The 20,490-nt window shown below is 39.5% G+C and overlaps 1 protein-coding gene across 3 annotated transcripts in view; it reads right to left on the bottom strand.

The window, feature by feature from the left end:
- The window catches only part of SETD2 (SET domain containing 2, histone lysine methyltransferase), a 149,966-nt gene that overhangs the window by 42,685 nt on the left and 86,791 nt on the right, over positions 1–20,490 (bottom strand). For all 3 annotated transcript variants that reach the window (XM_032161749.2, XM_032161751.2, XM_032161750.2), the window contains 2 exons: positions 7,953–8,001; positions 3,020–3,203 (listed from right to left, as the gene is read on the bottom strand). In XM_032161749.2, the coding sequence (XP_032017640.1) occupies positions 3,020–3,203; positions 7,953–8,001 (233 nt within the window). The remainder of the gene's footprint in view (positions 1–3,019; positions 3,204–7,952; positions 8,002–20,490) is intronic.

Genomic DNA, 20,490 nt, shown 5'->3' with positions numbered 1-20,490 from the left:
TTTTTTTTTTTTGAGAGGTTATCTCATTCTTGTCACCCAGACTGGTGCGCAATGGGGTGAAAGTGGCTCACTACAACCTCCACCTCCCGGGTTCAAGTGCTTCTCCTGCCTTAGTCTCCCCAGTAACTGAGATTACAGGGGTGCATCACCATGCCTGGCTAATTTTTGTACTCTTAGTAGAGACAGGTTTCACCACGTTGGTCAGGTTGGTCTCAAACTCCTGACCTCAAGTGATCCGCCCGCCTCAGCCTCCTAAAGTGCTGGGATTACAGGCACGAGCCACTGCGCTCAGCCGTTAATTGTTTTTTTTTTTTTTTAGAGATGGAGTCTTGCTCTGTCACCCAGACTGGAGTGCAGTGGCGTAATCTCAGCTCACTGCAACCTCTACCTCCCGAGTTCAAACAATTCTCCTGCCTCAGCCTCCCGAGTAGCCGGGACTACAAGCATGCGCCACCACACCCGGGTAATCTTTGTATTTTTAGTAGAGATGGGGTTTCACCATATTGGCCAGGCTGGTCTCAAACTCCTGACCTCATGATCCACCCGCCTAGGCCTCCCAAAGTGCTGGGATTACAGGCACGAGCCAACACGCCTGGCTGGGAATTTTTTAAGATGATGGAAGTGTTCTGTATCATGATTGTGGTGGTGGTTACAAAACTGTATGGATTTTACTTATTTATTTTTTCAGACAGTCTTGCTCTGTCACCCAGGCTGGAGTGCATGGTGTGTTCTCACCTCACTGCAACCTCTGCCTCCTGGGTTCAAGCGATTCTCATGCCTCAGCCTCTCAAGTAGCTGGCATTACAGGCATGAGCCACCATGCCCCAGCTAATTTGTTGTATTTTTAATAGAGATGGGGTTTCACCATGTTGGCCAGGCTGGTCTTGAACTCCTGACCTTAGGTGATCTGCCAGTCTCGAGACCCAGGAATTCAAGACCAGCCTGGGCAAAATGGAGAAACTCCGTCTCTACAAAAAAACAAACAAAAAAACCGGGTGTCGTGGCACTTCCTTGTAGTCCCATCTACTGGATGGGCACTGAAATGGGAGGATTGCCTCAGCTGGTGCAGGTAACGCAAGGCTGCAGTGAGCCATGATCATGCCACTGCACTCCAGCCTGGGCAACAGAGTAAGATTCTGTCTCAACAGAGACCTCATTAGACAGAGATAGGCATACTCAAAATTGTATCAGTGTCAAGTCGCTACAGAATCATCTCTTTGGTGGGTAGGGCTCTAAGGAAGCAGATTTTAAAGAAGAGTGAAAGTCTGAGAAAAGACAAGATTTCCCAGAGAAAAACCAAGAAGGGGGTAGTGATTTGCTACCAAGACCTAAGAGAAGCTACAGTCATCATGAGCCCCAGAAAGAGATCTTCCCATATATGAAAATTTGTGGGAGAGAGGCACCACTACAGACAAGTGAAAAGAATGGGTTTTCAAGTAAATGGTGCTGGGACAATTGGGTATTAGAGAAAAATAAAACTGAATCCCTCCCTTATAATATATACAAAAATTAATTCCAAATGGATTAAGGATTTAATTCTCTTAAAATACAAAAAAAAATCACCTCCTAAAGGGTAGGGAAGGATTTCTTAAAATACGATTAAAAAAAACCATAAAGAAAACATACCATATATGACACATTCAGCTAAACCATAATTAATAACTTCCATGTATCAAAAGGTACAAAAAGAGTCAAAATACAAGCCGTAAACTGGGAGAAGATATTTGCAACAATTATTACCAAGACAAAATTATATTTAGAATATAAAGGACACATAAAACTAAAAAAGACAAATAAGTCAATGAATGAACAACACATATAAGATACTTCACAGAACGGCCAGGCGCGGTGGCTCACGCCTGTAATCCCAGCACTTTGGGAGGCTGAGGGAGATCACGAGGTCAGGAGATCGAGACCATCCTTGCTAAAATGGTGAAACCGTGTCTCTACTAAAAATACAACAAATTAGCCGGGCATGGTGGTGGGCACCTGTAGTCCCAGCTACTTAGGAGGCTGAGGCAGGAGAATGGCATGAACCTGGGAGGCGGAGTTTGCAGTGAGCCGAGATCATGCCACCGCACTCTAGCCCGGGCAACAGAGCAAGGCTCCGTCTCAAAAAAAGAGATACTTCACAGAACAGGAAACAGAAATGGCCAATACAAAGCTATAGTAACCAAAACAACATGGTACTGGCATAAAAACAGACACATAGACCAATAGAACAGAATAGAGAATGCAGATATAAATCCACCCATTTACAAACCAACTCATCTTCAACAAAGGCACCAAGAACTTACAGTGGGGAAAAGACAGACTTTTCAATAAATGGTGCTGAGAAAACTGGATAACTACATGCCAAAGAAAGAAATGGACAATAAACATATGACAAGATGTTCAATCTATTTAGTAATTAGGGGAATGCAAATAAAAATCACATTACATACCCAGATAGTTTAAAACTAAAAAATTCTGCCAACTGCAGTATATAAATGCTTTATCTCAATTTTTTAAAAAGCAAATTTAATTTAAAAAAAACTTGTCTGGGATAAATGTTTTCTAGCCTCCAGTAAATGCTTACATGGTTTGTTTTTCTACCAGCATAACAAGAGACCTTGTGACTGGATTTATTAAAAATCAGCATTTTAATTAGTATGGCACAAAACTCACAAGAAAACAACAAGTTCTGGCTTTTAAAGAATAACTATTATCTTTGAAGACTTATCTCCCACCAACCCCCATTGCGCTTGAAAGAACAAATCTTTGGCTCCCAAAATGACATTTAAATATTATCAAATAGGAACCATTCAAGAACCAAAACCTATTAATCTTCACAGCTACTACTACTGTCAACAGAGAATCTGTCTTAAGATTTATCAGTAAAGTTGTATACTCATTCATCAAAATGCAAATACTAATTCCAAAAGCCCTTGGTGTTCACAATCAGAAGTATATGACTTGGGTACTTTTTAACTTGCTCAAAACAAAAACAAAAACAAAAAAACTCACACAGGCCACTTACCTGTCATCTGGCCTTTTTGTTCCCCGCTCATAGGCAGAAGAGGGTGGTGAGAGGGAGCTTCTTCGTTTCCTTTTCTCTTTATTTTGAGTTTGCTTGTCTGGGTCTCTCTCTCTTGACCTATTAGGAGTCTTCGGGGCAGGTGTTTGATCTCTGAAGCCAACAGCATCCCTTCCTCGTTCAGTTGCTAAGGGAAAAGGGTGGTTTTGTTTTTTGTTTTTTGTTTTTTTTAAGTTTATTTGGTGGACTTTTCTCCATCATGACAATATATCAACTGTATAATAAAACTTCTATTCAACAAATGTATCTATGGACTCCTCCCTCATCTACCCAGTCCTGAATTTGAATGAGATACAAGGTCTTATGTCTGTGTTCACTCTACTCACTAAAAGTCTCTTTCACAAATGCCCTTTTCTCCTCTTTCCCTCCAAAGACTCAGTCTAAGCCGTTAACATTTCTATAATAAGTTCTGTGAGCACATGCATGCAAGATATTCCCATTACATTTAGCAAGGCAGTTTACTTGTCAGTTCAAAAATGTAAAAGCCTTCAACTACCTTATAACTCTTCATATTTATAATCTATAGAAAAGCAGCCTGATGTGCTAAGCATAAGAACCTCAATGAGAAAAGTCTATTTTTTTTTAAAGGTACGCATGGTGGCTGTAGTCCCAGCTACTTAGGAGACTGAGGTGGGAGGATCGCTTAAGCCCAGGAGTTCAAGGCAGCAGTGAGCTATGATTGCACCACTGCAGTCCAGCCTGGGCAAACAAAGCAAGACCCCAACTCTTAAAATTAAAAAAGTGGCTTATCAGGCAGCATTTTAATGAACTACAGTTATCTCTCAGTATAAATGGGGGACTGGTTCCAGGAACCCCCTTCTCTCCATACCAAAATCTGTGCATACTCAAGTCCCACAATCCACCTCACAGAACCCACATACACAAAAAGTTGCCCCTCCTTATAGGCTGGTTTCAGATCTTATGAATACTATATTTTCTATGTAGATTTGGTTGACAAAAAAATCCACTGTATATGTGGACTTGTGCAGTTCAAACCTGTGTTGTTCAAGAGTCAAAGGTATAAATATAAAAGGAAAATATCTCAAACCCAGGTGATAACTTTGAAAGTCATCAAAGCCAGAGAGCTACATCTTTAAAAAAAAACATAGTATCAGGCTGAGCATAGTGGCACACACCTGTAGTCCCAGCTACTTGCAAGAGGCTGAGGCAGGAAGACTGCTTCAGCCCAGGCATTCTAGGCTGCAATGAGCTCTGTTAACACCACTGCACTTCAGCCTGGGCAACAGAGCAAGATCCTTCCTGTCTCTTAAAAAAAACAAACCAACAAACCAAAAAATCAGAATGCCAGCTTCCTATACAAAGATGGTATTAATAACCTTCTTAATTTACAGTGTCTCTCTTTATCTAGAATCATTCTTAATCTCAATGTTTTCACTTACCCAATTCCATTCCAGTGCTCTCCAAAGCTGTCCTAAGTACTACTTTTCACTGATCACACCTCCTAGTTTCTCATCTCCTTAAGAAGTCTAAATCTCGGCCGGGCGCTGTGGCTCACGCTTGTAATCCCAGCACTTTGGGAGGCCAAGGCGGGCAGATTATGAGGTTAGGAGTTCGAGACTAGCCTGGCCAACACAGTAAAAACCCGCCTCTACTAAAAATACAAAAATTAGCTGGGCATGGTGGCAGGTGCCTGTAATCCTAGCTATTTGGGAGGCTGAGGCAGGAGAATGGCTTGAACCCGGGAAGCAGAGGTTGCAGTGAGCAGAGATTGCGCCACTACATTCCAGCCTGGGCGACAGAGCTAGACTCTATCTCGGGAGGAAAAAAAAAAAAAAAAAACAACTAAATCTCACCACTAAACATTTCGGTATAAACTGACTGGCAAAATATGCTGTTGCTTTGTGTATGTTAGTATTGCTCTCTTATTGAGAATTTCTCTCATAGGACAAGGAAGAGTCTCAATAAACATTTACTGCTTTTTCTTTTTCTCATCTCATAAAAATGTGCTATGGGTTGTTTTACTCATCAGCAACCGAGTTAGGTTTCATAAGCCTTTCTCACAGTTCCTTTAGGTGGCCCAAAACCCCAAATATTTGCAACATGGTTACTAATCTACAGCCAGGTATGAGCATTTGTCAATGAGAAGCTAACAGAACTCGTTTGTACCACATGCTGGTAGAAAATGCAGTATAATTAAATTAACTGCTCCAGTTCACAAGGTATTAGCACTACATCCTTTTATGAGGTACCATTATCCAGTTGCATCTGGATCTACCCATGTCTATCTTGTTTCCTCCTGCAAACCCAGGTTTCTTACCTAGTATAAATTTCCTTAAAATGTGACTATTTCTTCACTATACCCTGATAAAACAAAAAAGGAATCATACCAACAGTTCATATTCTGACTCTGCACCTTAGAATATGTGAGGCAGACAAGTCATTCCATTTATTCAGGCTGATTTCCTAATATTATAAAAATGAGGGTAAAGTTAGACTACGTATTTCCTGAAGTGTTTCACAATCCTTCCGAATTTTAAAGGTTCTATGCTTTAATTGTTTGACATTAAGAAGTGGAAACCAGGCTTATATATATTATATATACATAAATATATATATAATATATAAAATAATATATAATATATAAAAATATAAAATAAATAAAAATATAAAATAATTATAAGCATTATATATTATAAGCATTTTCTTATTTAGAAACCTGAGACTCAGATGGAGGGTTCTACATGTGAAAGAGAGACTAAGGTTGGCAGAAAAGAGGCTACTCCCTGAAAAGATATAGTTGTTCATTACAGATCACCCTCTGCATCTCATGGATGCAAAATATTTCTCCACAATATTTTGCAAATATCTAGCCACACCAGACTAGATATTTGCAAAATATTATGGAGAAATGCTCATAGGCATTTAAGCTTTGCTTGTGTTGCTACTAATAGTTTTAACTCAGTGATCCCAGAAAGCTAGCTTCTGATAATCAACCCTGTAGTGGTGCCACTGGTTTTGCCAACCACTATTGCCCAGTCCTGCCTTCTTTTTTATAGGAAGAGTTATTTGCAGCCCTAAGTAGAATGTGAGGCTATGAAGAGACTAAACCAGAGAGTGGAACTAAAAATATTCGAAAGACAAACAATGGTGCAAAGGGTATCTCACAGGTCTTTAACCAATAAGACTAAGATTATATAAAAAGTTATGCACACCAAAAATAAAAAGACAAAAAAAACCATACTGGCTTCTTCATTCTACTTATAGTGGGTCAGTGGTGGAGGTACTCATGAAACCAATAACCACCATAAGTGATCCCATTCCTTGAATCTCTAAGTAAGTTTGCTGGAGGAAAGGAAGGAAATTCTTAAGGCTGGGCATAGTGGCTTACATCTGTGATCCCAGCACTTTGGGAGGTCGAAACAGGAGCACTTAAGGACAGGAGTTCAAGCCTAGCCTGGGTAACATAGCGAGACTCTGTCTCTACAAAAAAAAATAATAAATAATTAACCAGGCATGGTGGCACACACCTATAGCCTCAGCTACTCAAGAGGCTGAGGCAAGAGGATTGCCTGAACCCAGGAGTTCGAGGCTGCAGTGAGAGCTATGATGGTGTCACTGTGCTTCAGCCTGCATGACAGAATAAGATATTGTCTCTAAAAAATAAATCAATAAATAAGTTTGTTGAAATGTAACTAAGTGGTAAAGTCCAGAAACCAGATTCCCATGGCCTCCCTGCTATCCATTCTGAAACAATGATTCTAACCTTTTCAGGGGTGACTGAGAATCTGATCAAAGTTTTGAACTTGCCTCAGAAAAGTAAATACAGTCAACCCTTGAACAACATGAGTTTGAACTGCATGAAAGTCCACTTATATGTGGATTTTCTTCTAACTGTGCCACTCAAGACAGCAAGACTAATCCCTCTTCTTCCTCCTCAGTCTGCTCAAGGTGAAGATAAGGATGAAGACCTTTATGATGATCTATTTCCACTTAATGAAGAGTAAATATATTTTCTCTTATGATTTTCTTAATAACACTTTTATCTAGCTTACTTTATTGTAAGAATATAGTATATAATAGACATAATATACATAATATGGGGAGTCACAAGTTATGTGGAATTTCAACTACACAGGGTATCTGTATCCCCTATGTTGTTCAAGGGTCAACTGTGTACATACAGAATTTTACATGTAAACATCTTTTTTCCTTTTAGAGACAGGGCCTCACTTTGTTGCTCAGGCTGGAGTACAGTGGCATGATCATGGCTCACTGTAGCCTCAATCTCCTAGGCTCAGGTGATCCTCCCACCTCAGCCTCCTGGTAATTAGGATTACAGGCACACGCCACCATACTTGGCTAATATTTTTGTACTTTTTGTAGAGACAGGGTTTCACGATGTTGCCCAGGCTGGTCTCAAACTCTTGGGCTCAAGCAATCCACCTGCTTCAACTTCCCAAAGTGCTAGGATTACAGGTGTGAGCCACCCTGTCCAGCTGCATATAAATATCTTGAGGTAAAGATCCTCCCAAAGACATCTAGAAGTATAGGTTTAAGAATGTCTGCTCTATCCGGTGTTAAGGAAAAAAAAATCAAAATCACAATAATAAAAGAAAAAAAGACTAAATAAAAAAATAATGTCTGCTCTAGAGGACAAATGAATAGAAAAAAAAGCTAGTAAAGATTGAGTTCAAGGAAAGCGACAACAAAACAGTATAAGAGACATTTCCTTTGGCAACATGTCATTAAGAATAAAAGCACAAGTTTCCAAACTTTTACACCAAATATTTCATTTACCTAGTTATATATTCTCTGCTTTCAAAAACAAAAACACTCAAGTTCTTATCAGTTACCTCTGCACATAACAAAAGAATATTTGTAAAGCCATCAACACAGAGTATCTCTGAATACCTACTTGTGTTCTCCTTTTCAGTTTGACTTTTCTTTGGAATTCGATATACCTCCTGCAAAAAATAAACCAGAGGGAGGGTTATTAGTGAGGGTGGAAATGGTGATTGCTTTGAAACTGATTGTTTTCATATGACAATAAAGAAATGGAAAGGAACAAGCTGGTACTTATTCTCTAAAATTTGACTTATATCTGGGCTTTAAATAAGAATATATCCTGGCCCCTTAAAAACAAGTAAAAAATATACAGCAGAAATATATATATTTACATCTATCAGGCTTGTACGATCTCACTAGCAAAGTAGCATACTAAATGACTGGGCAAGGATACGCTTCCTGAGGATCTCTTTTTTTTTTTTTTTTGAGACAAGGTCTTGCTCTGTCATCCAGGCTGAAGGGCAGTGGCATGATCTTGGCTCACTGCAACCTCTGCCTCCCAGGCACAAGCAATCCTTCCACCTCAGCCTCCCAAGTAGCTGGGACCACAGGTGGATGCCACCATGCCCCCGCTAATTTTTTCTGTTTTTGTAAAGATGGGGTTTTATCACATTGCCCAGGCTGGTCTCAAACTCCTGGGCTCAAGGAATCTACTCAGCCTCCCAAAGTGCTGGGATTACAGGCGTGAGCCACCATGCCTGACCAAGTATTCATAATTCTAATGTGCACTTGCCATCTCTACTTGGAGAAAGAAAAGGTTAATAACTACCCAGTTATATAAAAACACTTCAGAAAAATTATATGTGTAAAGACGATTCCTACTATTCAGTGTATTTTTCTATAAATGCAAAACCAACATGACTAATGGCCAATGTAGTATCTACTTTCACCTTGTGATTGTTATAAAAAATATAAAGGATAAGCATTAGATCACTGCTCCTCTTGATTACTGTACCAAAATTGATCCTGAGAAATGTGAACTGTTTTCAAGGCTTTTAAGTACCTTTTCTTGTGTTATCTAAGGCCTAGAACCTATTTTGTTCTTTAACAGCTCCTCACTATTCCACAGTCCATCGAGTAACTACTGGGCACAATACTTTCTTATCCAGTCATCTTAAGTGGGCCAGTAACAAGCCTACACACTCTCAATGGTACATAACGTGATATCCTCCCTTCAGAGGAATCTCATAATATTAACCACACCTGAGTGGCCTCCTCTCCACAATTGTTGCTTCTAACAATATTTGTGAAAACTAATAAGCCACATGTTACACAACTGAGGAAAGGTCATGATGTAATATTCAGTTGCCATTAAAAATGATCAATATGGACTGCACAGATCCAGGGAAATCTATATAAATGAAAAATCTTTTTAAACCTCCAATACTATATGCATGCTGACAAATTATCTAATAAAGATGATTATAATTAATTGTGCACTTATACTGTGTGCCAGATACAGTGCTGAACATTTCAAATACACTATCTTTTTTTTTTTTGAGACGGAGTCTTGCTGTGTCGTCCAGGATGGAGTAGAGTGGCACAATCTCAGCTTACTGCAACCTCTGCCTCCTGGGTTCAAGCAATTCTCCTGCCTTAGCCTCCTGAGTAGCAGGGATTACAGGCACACACCACCATGTCCAGCTAATTTTTGTATTTTTAGTACAGACAGGGTTTCACCATGTTAGCCAGGCTGGTCTCGAACTCCTGACCTCATGATCTTCCCACTTTGGCCTCCCAGAGTGCTGGGATTACAGGTGTAAGCTTCTGCACCCGGCCTTTTTATTTTGTTTTTTGAACCGGGGTCTCTGTCGCCCAGGCTGGAGTGCAGTGGTGCGATCTCAGCTCATTGCAACCTCCACCTCCCAGGTTCAAGCGATTCTCCTTAGCCTCCCCAGTAACCGGGATTACAGGCACGTGTCACCATGCCTGGCTGATTTTTGTATTTTTAGTAGAGATGGGGTTTCATCATGTTGGCCAGACTGGTCTCGAACTCCTGACCTCATGATCTGCCCACCTTGGCCTCCCAAAGTTCTGGGATTACAGATGTGAGTCACCACACCCGGCCCTTCAAATACATTATCTTATTTGAGCTTCAAAACAACCCTATGAGGTAAGTACTATTACCTCAATTTTCCAAAAAGAAAACTTACTTAAAAAGCTTAGCAACCTACCCAAGGTTATGATGCTACCAGACAGTCTAACTCGAGAGCACTTTTATCTTCTGTACTAGATGACACAGGACATGCCTAACAACACTATTTTGAGGAGTACCATTTTGAGATTTATGCACAAATGCAGGTGACATCCTCCATCCCCTTAAACTTCTCCTTCCTATGTAGAAGAACTTTCATTAGAGCTGTGATTCTCTACCCTGGTTGTACAATTAAACCACCCAAGAAACGTTCATGAAAATACCACCCCAGACAAAGTGAATCTAAATCTCTGGATGTGGGTACCAGACATGCATATTTTTTAGAAGCTCCTCAGATGATTCTGATGCACAGAGAAGGTTGAGAACTACTGAACTACTGGCTATTCTTATCCTCACTCACCCCTCCCCACAAGAGACAATCTGGGAGAAAAAACTAGGTAGGCCCGCCCTCAGCTAAGAGACATCTGGGCTCTCTTTTCTCTTGATCTGCTTTTGCCTCTAGAGAGGGGATACATTCCCATCTGCTACTATGAGGGACATCTGAAGTTACTGAGTTGTCAACTTCTAGCTGTGGGTAATACTGAATCAGGAACAAAGACAGGAAGGAGCAAGCCGGCACTCTTAGTTCTGTGTGTCTTACTCCTCTATCTGCCCCTCAGAGGGGTTACTAGACAGGAAAAAGTAAGAACGCCACTTATTACCACCTACACTATAAGGGAAAAAAGGTATTCTGCTAATTTTAAGAAGCTTGGAAATGACATTTGCATTAGGTACTCTGTAAACCTAGGCACTCCAAAAGACAGCAGGTTCATTCACAAAAGGTACTTAGAACTGATGTATTGAGGGTCCAACTAAGAATAACACAATTTTGACCTAGTTTCTTTTGCATAATATCTTGGCATTATAAGCATTCATTACAAACATTTAAAGTAATTTATTACATAGGCCTCAAGTTGGGGACCCACTCTGTAGTGGCAGTTAATGTACCACCAGAAACGCTTCTCAAAGATAAATTCTTAGTTACGTTCAAAAGTTTAGATCAACTACTAAGTTGAAAATGTATTTTGATGTTCACAAAATAATGATTACTAGTGACTAATGACCAGGAGCTACTATTTACTGTGTGCCTAACCATATGAGAAACAATTTCTATCAATATGTACCCAAGCACTTGGAGCTGCTAACTTGATCCTCTCTCTTTATATAGTCAAGGCTACATACAAAATTTAAGCTTGCAACTCAGATTACCTACTCTCTCCTCCTTATTTTATATATTAAGAGAGTGGGGTCCTGAAAATACAACTGAAGTTTTCCAAAGCCCCACAACATTGAAAGCTGAGAAAGAAGCAGCCACATGAGGATAACTTTGACATTTCTTAAGATCATTCTGTCTTGTGAATAACAGTATTAGTCTCAGTGATACTTGAGTTTGTCTGGAATAATGTCACATCTATAGGCCACAGAGTCTGTTACAGAAAATGTTTAAATTGGCTTCATTCATGTTAACCCTTAATGTAAAATCACCTTACTTTGTTAAATATTCCACTCAAGAGACTGGCATACTATAAGAGAACATTTCAAAATGATAATTATATGATCTGCCAAACAAGGGAGAATAGAATAAGGACATTTTTCAGATCTATAAGGTCTCAAAATCTTATTTACTGGAAGAGAATACTGAAGACAATGACTGTGGATGTTCTAAGATTTAATATTGTGTGTGTATTTGTGTGTATAGAGATAGGGTCTTGCTGTGTTTCCCAGGCGGGTCTCAAACTCCTGGCCTCAAGTGATCCTCCTGTCTTAGCCTCCCAAAGTGCTGGAAGCCATCATGTCCAGTGCAGTGGTGTGATCATAGCTCACTGCACCCTCAAACTCCCATGCTCAAGGGATGCTTCGATCTCAGCTTCCCAAGTAGCTGGCCTACAGGTGCGTGCCACTATGCCTGGCAGGTTTGATATTCTGTAAGTTAGGTTCTAGGACTGATGTTGCCCTCAGACAGACCTAAAAGAATCTGCTTCCACACTCCATCTGATATTTTTTACATATTGTCCTCTTATTTCTTTAGCGTCTAGGTGCAAATCTCAACTAACACACACAATTCATACACACTCAAGCTATAATTATTATGGGCCCATACTGTCTTATTCTTTGCTGTATCTCTAGCACCACGAACAGTGTCTGGCACATAATCAACACTCAATTCCTTTCTGAATGGACCAACAAGTGAAATTCTACTTCTAATTTATAGAAATCACCTACACAGTGCTACATAAATTCAAAATACTGCATATACCCTATGCTTTTTATCACTATACCATCAATCGCTTTTATCCTTGGAATTTAAAGGCCTCACCTACAGCCCAAAACATTTTGTGTTTCCAGGGTCAGAGTGATATACGTCTGAAATTCAGGAAACAGGCTAAAGCAAAAGATCACAATTTGGGGATATTTAAGAAACAATAACATATAGTGATACTACTAGAGATTGCCCAGACACAAAACATACAAGAAAAAAATAAGCAAATAAAAGTAAAAGGTAGAAAGTCTTTAACTTGAAATAGTATGTTCCATATAGTATGTTTTCTATTAATAAACACTTGAACAAGTTACCTACTACTACCAGGTCACATGGCTTACTTTACAACGTTTTCTTACGACAGGCTCAAAAAGTACTCATTGGAAGCAATGCAGCACTTCATTAATACATCCCAAATAAACTCTAAAAATATACTGTAGAAACAGGATTAAAACAAAATTATTAAATAATTTATAAGAAATCTTTTTCTGACAAGAAAAAAGTTACCACTGGTTTAGACTGTTCCTGAGCTAAACAACACTTATAAGAACAAAATAATTGACAGGGCGCAGTGGCCCACGCCTGTAATCCCAGCACTTTGGGAGGCCAAGGCGGGCAGATCACGAGGTCAGGAGATCGAGACCATCCTGGCTAACACGGTGAAACCCTGTCTCTACCAAAAATACAAAAAATTAGACAGGCGTGGTGGCGGGCGCCTGTAGTCCCAGCTACTCAGGAGGCTGAGGCAGGAGAATGGCGTGAATCCGGGAGGCAGAGCTTGCAGTGAGCTGAGATCATGCCACTGCACTTCAGCCTGGGTGACGCAGCGAGACTCCATCTCAAAAAAAAGAACAAAATAATTTACAAGAGTAAGATTTCCACCTTTTGTTATATAGAGATCAGATTATCTGTTCTATAACAACAGATTTATTTTTGAAAACTAAGACTAGATTTAGTTATTCCCTGTTAACAAGTACAGATCAAATCTCGTATAAGCCAACAAAACCTTTTTTCCTAAATGTTTTCCTAAATGACAGCAGTACTGAGAAAGAGAAAAGAAGACTGCGAGCAAGGCTGGGTGCAGTGGCTCACACCTGTGATCCCAACACTTTGGGAGGCCAAGGCAGGTGGATCGCTTGAGCCCAGGAGCCCGGGCAATATAGCAAGACCTCGTCTCTAGAAAAATGAAAAAATTTAGGACCGGGCACAGTGGCTCAAGCCTGTAATCCCAGCACTTTGGGAGGCTGAGGCAGGCGGACCGTGAGGTCAGGAGATTCAGACCAGACCATCCTGGCTAACACGGCGAAACCCTGTCTCTACTAAAAAATACAAGAAATTAGCTGTGCACGGTGGCAGGCATCTGTAGTCTCAGCTACTCGGGAGGGTGAGGCAGGAGAATGGTATGACCCTGGGAGGCAGAGCTTGCAGTGAGCCGAGATCTTGCCACTGCACTCCAGCCTGGGTGACACAGCGAGACTCCGTCTCAAAAAAAAAAAAAAAGAAAGAAAGAAAGAAAGAAAGAAAAAAAAGAAAAATGAAAAAATTAGCTGGGCATGGCAGCCCATGGCTATAGTCCCAGCCACTCAGGAGGCTGAGGCAGGTGGAGCTCTTGTGCCCCGGAGTTTGAGGTTCCAGTGAGCTAAGATAGCACCACTGCACTCTAGCCTGGGTAACAGAGTGACATTCCACCTCAAAAAAAAAAAAAAAAAAAAAATACTGTGAGCAAACTGCCACTTTCATAGCTAAAAGAACAGACAAAATGCAGCAGGAATGGATAAAAAGAAAATAGAAAAGCAAAACTATGGAGCCTACAAGTTCAGGTGCCAACTTCAGGTAAAAGGCATTCTAGGAAAGAAGAAAATATTTTACAAAATTAAGCAGATAAATTTTCCAGAATTAAAGAAATATGAAATACTACTGAGCAATAAGGCTACGAGGGCCAAAGGGAAAACAGAAGGATTATGACCTAGCAAGTCTGCACCTGAGTAGAGGGGAAGCTCAAGTAGGTCAAAGAGATTTGATTAGAAGATACTATACATGTCTGGAGGGTTACATAAAAATCACATACATGGGTGGGAAAGAGGAAGAAAGAGTGAGAGGGCGAAGAGGAAAAGGGGAATGAAATAATTTTGTTTATGCTTTTAAACCCCTGAAGAAACACTCTAACTTCGAATAGTAGGGCTCCGAAGAAATGAAAGGTAACCAGATCTGTGCAGTTTTCAGCCACTAATAAAAATGGGTGAAGAATACGAACAAAGTTCTTAAAGTAGCAAATACAAACAGAAAGATGTTCAATACCTAATACATATGAGAAAAATTAAATCAAAACTGCAATATTCCATTTTTGCCTATCAGTCTGACCAAGATAAAACTTGACAGTACTTGTGCTGGCCAGGGGTGGTGAAATTCTCGTTCTTACATATATACACTGCCAAGGAGAGTTGAACTGATACAATTAACTATGAAGAGCAATTCGGCAATGCTTATCAAAATTACAACACAGACTGTAGCTCAACAATACTAATTTTTAGTAACTTAGCCAACATGCATATTCCTACGTGTGAATGTGTGAAATGACTTAGGTGAAAATTACTTGCTGCTAAGGCAAAGAAAGCAATCAACCTAAATGGCTATAATAAGAGAATGATTAAATAAATTATGACATATCTACACAGTAAAATAATATGCAGTTCTGAAAAATAAATTCTTTATAAATCGATATCAAGTAATCTTCACATTATATTTAAAAGGAGCTGAATAATGCTGCCAGTTTTATTTTAAAAAATAAAATATATGCATAATATGCATAAATTATCTCTGGAAAGCTACACAAGAACTGCTTGATTGCCTCAAGGAAATCAGATGGAAGCCAAGGGTAGGGAGGAAACATTTCACTGTATGTCTTTCATATTTTGCCTCATGTGCAGAAATAGCATGTTTTTAAAACTAAAAAAGAAGAAGAAAAGATAAAATGCTTCTGAAAAAGTCCTGGGCATAGTACCAAAGACTCTTGTGCATTATGGGTGTATGCTTGGTGAAGACCATAGCTACTCACAAGGCAACTTCTAAATATTGTTCTTCAGTAAGTGCCATACCTAGAAAGTCCTCCTAGTTCACTGTCTCTATTTAAACTTGGTCCCCCAACCACCTTCTTTTCTAGCCTTACCCACCCTTCACTACCAAGCTAAGAGTAGGAGCCCTCCTGATACCCAAATCATCTAGAAACACTTTTTGAACCACAGTTCATTTCTTTCTCAACCCAAATACATACATGCCCCTGTTAGAGAAACTGCTCATATTTATGGACCCTCACCCCAGAAATGCTATAGTCTTACATGTAATTTTAGAGGTTCTAGACATCTCCTGAAGTTCAATTATGGATCACAGATTAAAAATCTCTGCAATAGGCCGGGAACGGTGGCTCACGCCTGTAATCCCAACACTTTGGGAGGCTGAGGCAGGTGGATCACGAGGTCAGGAGATTGAGACCATCCTGGCTAACACGGTGAAATCACGTCTCTACTAAAAATACAAAAATTAGCTGGGCATGGTGGCAGGTGCCTGTAGTTCCAGCTACTCAAGAGGCTGTGGCAGGAGAATGGCGTGAACCCGGGAGGCAGAGCTTGCAGTGAGCTGAGATTGCGCCACTGCACTCCAGCCTGGTGACAGAGCGAGACTCCAGCTCTTAAAAAAAAAAAAAAAAAAAAAAAAAAAAAAAAAATCTCTGCAGTATTAAAGGAAAAAAGATACTTGAACAAAACACTAAAATGGTTTCTATGATGTTAGAATGAATTCAGACTTATTATAGTTTCTAAATCAGAAGCAGATTAAGAATGATCTAAAAAGGCCGGGCGCAGTGGCTCACGCCCATAATCCCAGCACTTTGGGAAGCCGAGGTGGGCGGATCACCTGAGGTCGGGAGTTCGAGACCAGCCTAACCAACATGGAGAAACCCCGTCTCTACTAAAAACACACAAAAAAATTAGCTGGGCGTGGTGGTGCATGCCTGTAATTCCAGCTACTCCGGAGGCTGAGGCAGGAGAATCGCTTGAACCCGGGAGGCAGAGGTTGCAGTGAGCCGAGATCGTGCCATTGCACTCCAGCCTGGGCAACAAAAGCGAAACTCCATCTAAAAAAAAAAAAAAAAAGAAGAATCTAAAAAGTATTTGCCAAAGAAACACAACTGCATGAACTGCCTAGAAAAGACAGAGAAATAGTTATTTTTTGGACCAGAAAAGTGAGTGGAAGAATACAGTATTTAAATCAGAAGACATGAGTCAACTGTCAGCTGAAAGCTAAGTTACAACCTCATGAGTCTGTTTGATTCCATTTTACAGCTGATAAAAACACCACCACTTAACTTCACAGGGTTGAAAAGATTACAATGTGGTAATGAAAATATTTTCTGACCATCTATCAAACAAAAAATATGTTCTAGGGATTTGAGAAGCAGTATGAAAGAAAGTATGAAGGTACCACAGAAAAAGATTGACTTTCTTCATATTTTCATTCACATATTTATGAAATGTCAAACTACATTACCAAGCTCTTCACAGGACACTGGGAAGACCCAAGTGACCAAGACATAAGCAGTCTCTTCCTTCACTCAATGTACCACTATAAAATGTTATCTGCCTTTGATTGGAAAAGATGTTGTGAGAGCCTATACAAAGGGCAAAACAAACACTCTATCTTGGAGAAACAGGAAAGACTTTCGGGGGCGGGGGGGGAAAGGAAGAAATTTAAATGAGAAGAGACATCCAAAACAAAAGAGTTTTCAGGAAAGAGTGTATGTGTGTGAGTAGTAGCAGCAGAGGTCTACTGCCTGTCTAGAATGGCTTGAGAGGAGACTGCAGAAATAAACGGAAACCAGACTATGCAAGGCATGCGAGCCACGTTAAGAAAAATGAACTTAATTTTAACAGTGTAATAGTGAGCCATTTAAAAATTTTAAATAGGAAACTGAGATGAAGGATTTATATTTCAGAAAGATTGCTCTAGCTACTGAATGTAGCACAGATTATAGGGGGCACATAGTAGTCACTCACTACTACTAAGAATTTATAATAACCATTACTCCCAAGATGCCATAATAAAAGTAACTCTTGCTACAAAGATTAAAAAATTGTTCATGCCTTTGAAGGAAGCAATTCCATGGTCTAGTGAGGGGAAACAAGCATCTACACAAGAAGTTTTAGTAATCGGTTAAGATTATTACAGTTGTATAGAAGTACAGAAAAGGACAAAGCATGAACTGCAACTCATTCAAAAAAAAAAAAAAAAAATTCCAAGCAAGGAGAATAGTATGTTCAAGGACATGAAGAGGTGAATATGTATGAGAAGACTGATGTGCCTCATGCACTGAGTGTGTAAAGAGAAACTGCCTGCTAGGCAAGAAGTTTAGACAGACATGGAATTACTTTCTCTATCATACACTAAAGGCTTTGTTCTTAGAGTAATGGAGTCTCTGAGATGTTACTAGAGATTCCTGTTAATCACATTTGTGTTTTTAAAATACTGTAGCATAATGAAGGATAACATGAAAGGGGAAAAGAATGAGAGCAAGAAGGATAAATGTTGTAAAAGTGTAAGTAAGAAATGGCAGGAGCCTGAATTAAAAGTGGCCAAGAAGGGATGTTGTGCCTCATTTATTTTTCAGAGACAGAATCTCGCTGTGTCACCCAGGCTGGAGCGAAATGGTGCGATCTCAGCTCACTGCAACCTCTACCTCCTGGGTTCAAGCAATTCCCCCTCCTCAGCCTCTTGAGTAGCTGGGATTACAGGCACTGCCATCATGCCCGGCTAACTTTAGTATTTTTGTAGAGACAGGGTTTCACCATGTTGGCCAGGCTGGTCTTGAACTGTTGACCTCAGGTGATCCACCTGCCTCGGCCTCCCAAAGTGCTGGGATTACAAGTATGAGCCACCACGCCCGGCCTGCTGTGCCCTATTTAACATGTAGAACAAAATAAATCTCAGGTGCCCCAAGAAATACACAACTTTTTAAGGGATAGGCAAAAGAAGAATGAACAACTGAGAGTTACAGAAGGAATCTCAAAAGATTCAATGGAGGGTATGGTGTCAGATTAACAGATGGAAACAAATGATAGATAATAGAGTGGTGAAGTACACTGTGTGTACATACATGTTAATTGATACACACACACACATATATTTTATACAATCTGCTGACAGGTCCTAGAAACAATGTCCCAGTATCGACAACTTCATCTAGAATCCAGATACTGGTTTCAAAAACATTTCCCAACACAAGGAACAAGAGATTCTTGAAGAAATGACCAATTCCAGGGCTGGGGAAGGGACAGTACAAGATGAGCCTGGAACAGCATATTGTAGCAAAAAGGTAAAAGAAAATAATGGAGATATGTCAAAATGACACAAAAGCCAACATGAAAGGGCTTCTACTGGCCAAATATGGGACAATGAAGGCATCAAGTAAATAATGAAGTTAATGGATCATAATCTATTGGGTAAAATAAGAATCTACGAGTAAAATAGCATAAATCAATGAATGAACAAATAGGAGAACAAGTAAACTTCTTGCTTACAAAAGAATGTCCAATAAACAAAGTAAAAGGAATAATGAATTAGAAAATCACCATTTGGCAACCACCACAGTAAGTAATTCAAGCAAATCACTGGATGCTAAATCTAATGGATACACTTTATGAAAAATAGGATATTTACATATTTCCAAAGTTGCTCATATGTGATGCTTTTTAATTATAAAGAGAAAAATCGTAACTTTACACTGGAAAAGTCTGGCAGACTACGGCTTAATCGAGTGATAAAAGTTGACAATGCTAGTAATGGGACAATTCAGTACCATGAGAAGAACACTACTGTAATATTCCTGACCAAAAAAATGTATACCTGAATCCAACAAAGGAAAGTTTCAGACAAACCCAACTGAGGGATATTCTACAAAAATTCAAAAATACTTTAAAATGTGAACTTTATAAAAAATAAAGGCAGACTGAAGAACTATTTCAGAGTAAAGGATACTAAGGAGACATACAACTCAATGTAATGCTTGCTCCCATATTAGATTCTCAGCCTTTTTTTTTTTTTTTTTTTTTCTATAAAGGCCATTATGTGAACAACTGGCAAAATCTGAAAGAGGTCTGTTGATTAGATCATAGCATTTTATCACTGTAATTTGCTGATTTTGGTAAGTACACTAAAGTTACACAGAAGAATATCCTTGGTTTTAGGAAATACACAATATCCAGGGGCATCGTATCTATAACTTAGTAACTTTGTTGTTGTTGTTGTTTTTTAGACAAAATCTCACTCTGTCATCCAGGCTGGAATGCAGTGACACCATCATGGATCACTGCAGCCTCAACCTCCTGGGCTCAAGCAATCCTCCCACATCAGCCTCCCAAGTGGCTGGGACTACAGGCGTGTGCCACCATGCCTGGCTAATTTTTTAGTTTTTGTAGAGACGGGGTTTTGCTTTGTTGCCCAGGATGGTCTTGAACTCCTGGGCTCAAATGATCTGCCCACCTCTGCTGTAACTTACTTTTTTAAAGTTCAGAAACAGAAAACGATAAAAAAAAAAAAAATAAGGTAAAATGTTAACACTGGGGAATCTCAGTGAAAAGTTTAGAGGAATTTTTCACTGAATTTTCTCTAGACTTGTCACTAGAATGTGTGTAACATGTAGAATATGTACAGAATATTATTCTTGCAGTTTTTCATTAAGCCTGAAATTATATCATAATTAAAAGTTTAAAATATTAGGAAGGAAAATGTATGTGTTTTCATTATGGTTATGGTTACTATAAGACTTAAATTATACTGCCTACATCTATACTAAAACAGTCTCAAGTTTCTGACTTGGTCACAGTCCTAAGGGAATAACAATATTCCTTAATGATCACTTCTAGCTTGGAAATTCTATAATGTATACACCCTCCCACCTCTCAAGATAGTTGTACATCCAAATCACTTCCTGAACAGCGTCAAGACTTTTTAAAAAAAACTAACTTCATGGGCAGCAATAGAAACATGATCATTACGTCTTTAGGGAAACAGAATTAAGAGCTCACCCAAAAGAGTAAAGTGAAAATGACTTCATTCAAAACCAGAATGTTTAGAGCAGCCAGATTCTGCACTTTATCTTTTAGA

This window comes from Hylobates moloch, unplaced genomic scaffold (assembly GCF_009828535.3).
Source record: "Hylobates moloch isolate HMO894 unplaced genomic scaffold, HMol_V3 SCAFFOLD_8, whole genome shotgun sequence".
NCBI classification, from domain to species: domain Eukaryota; kingdom Metazoa; phylum Chordata; class Mammalia; order Primates; family Hylobatidae; genus Hylobates; species Hylobates moloch.
The sequence above is the reverse complement of the archived record's forward strand: the minus strand, read 5'-3'. Positions and strand labels throughout refer to the sequence as shown.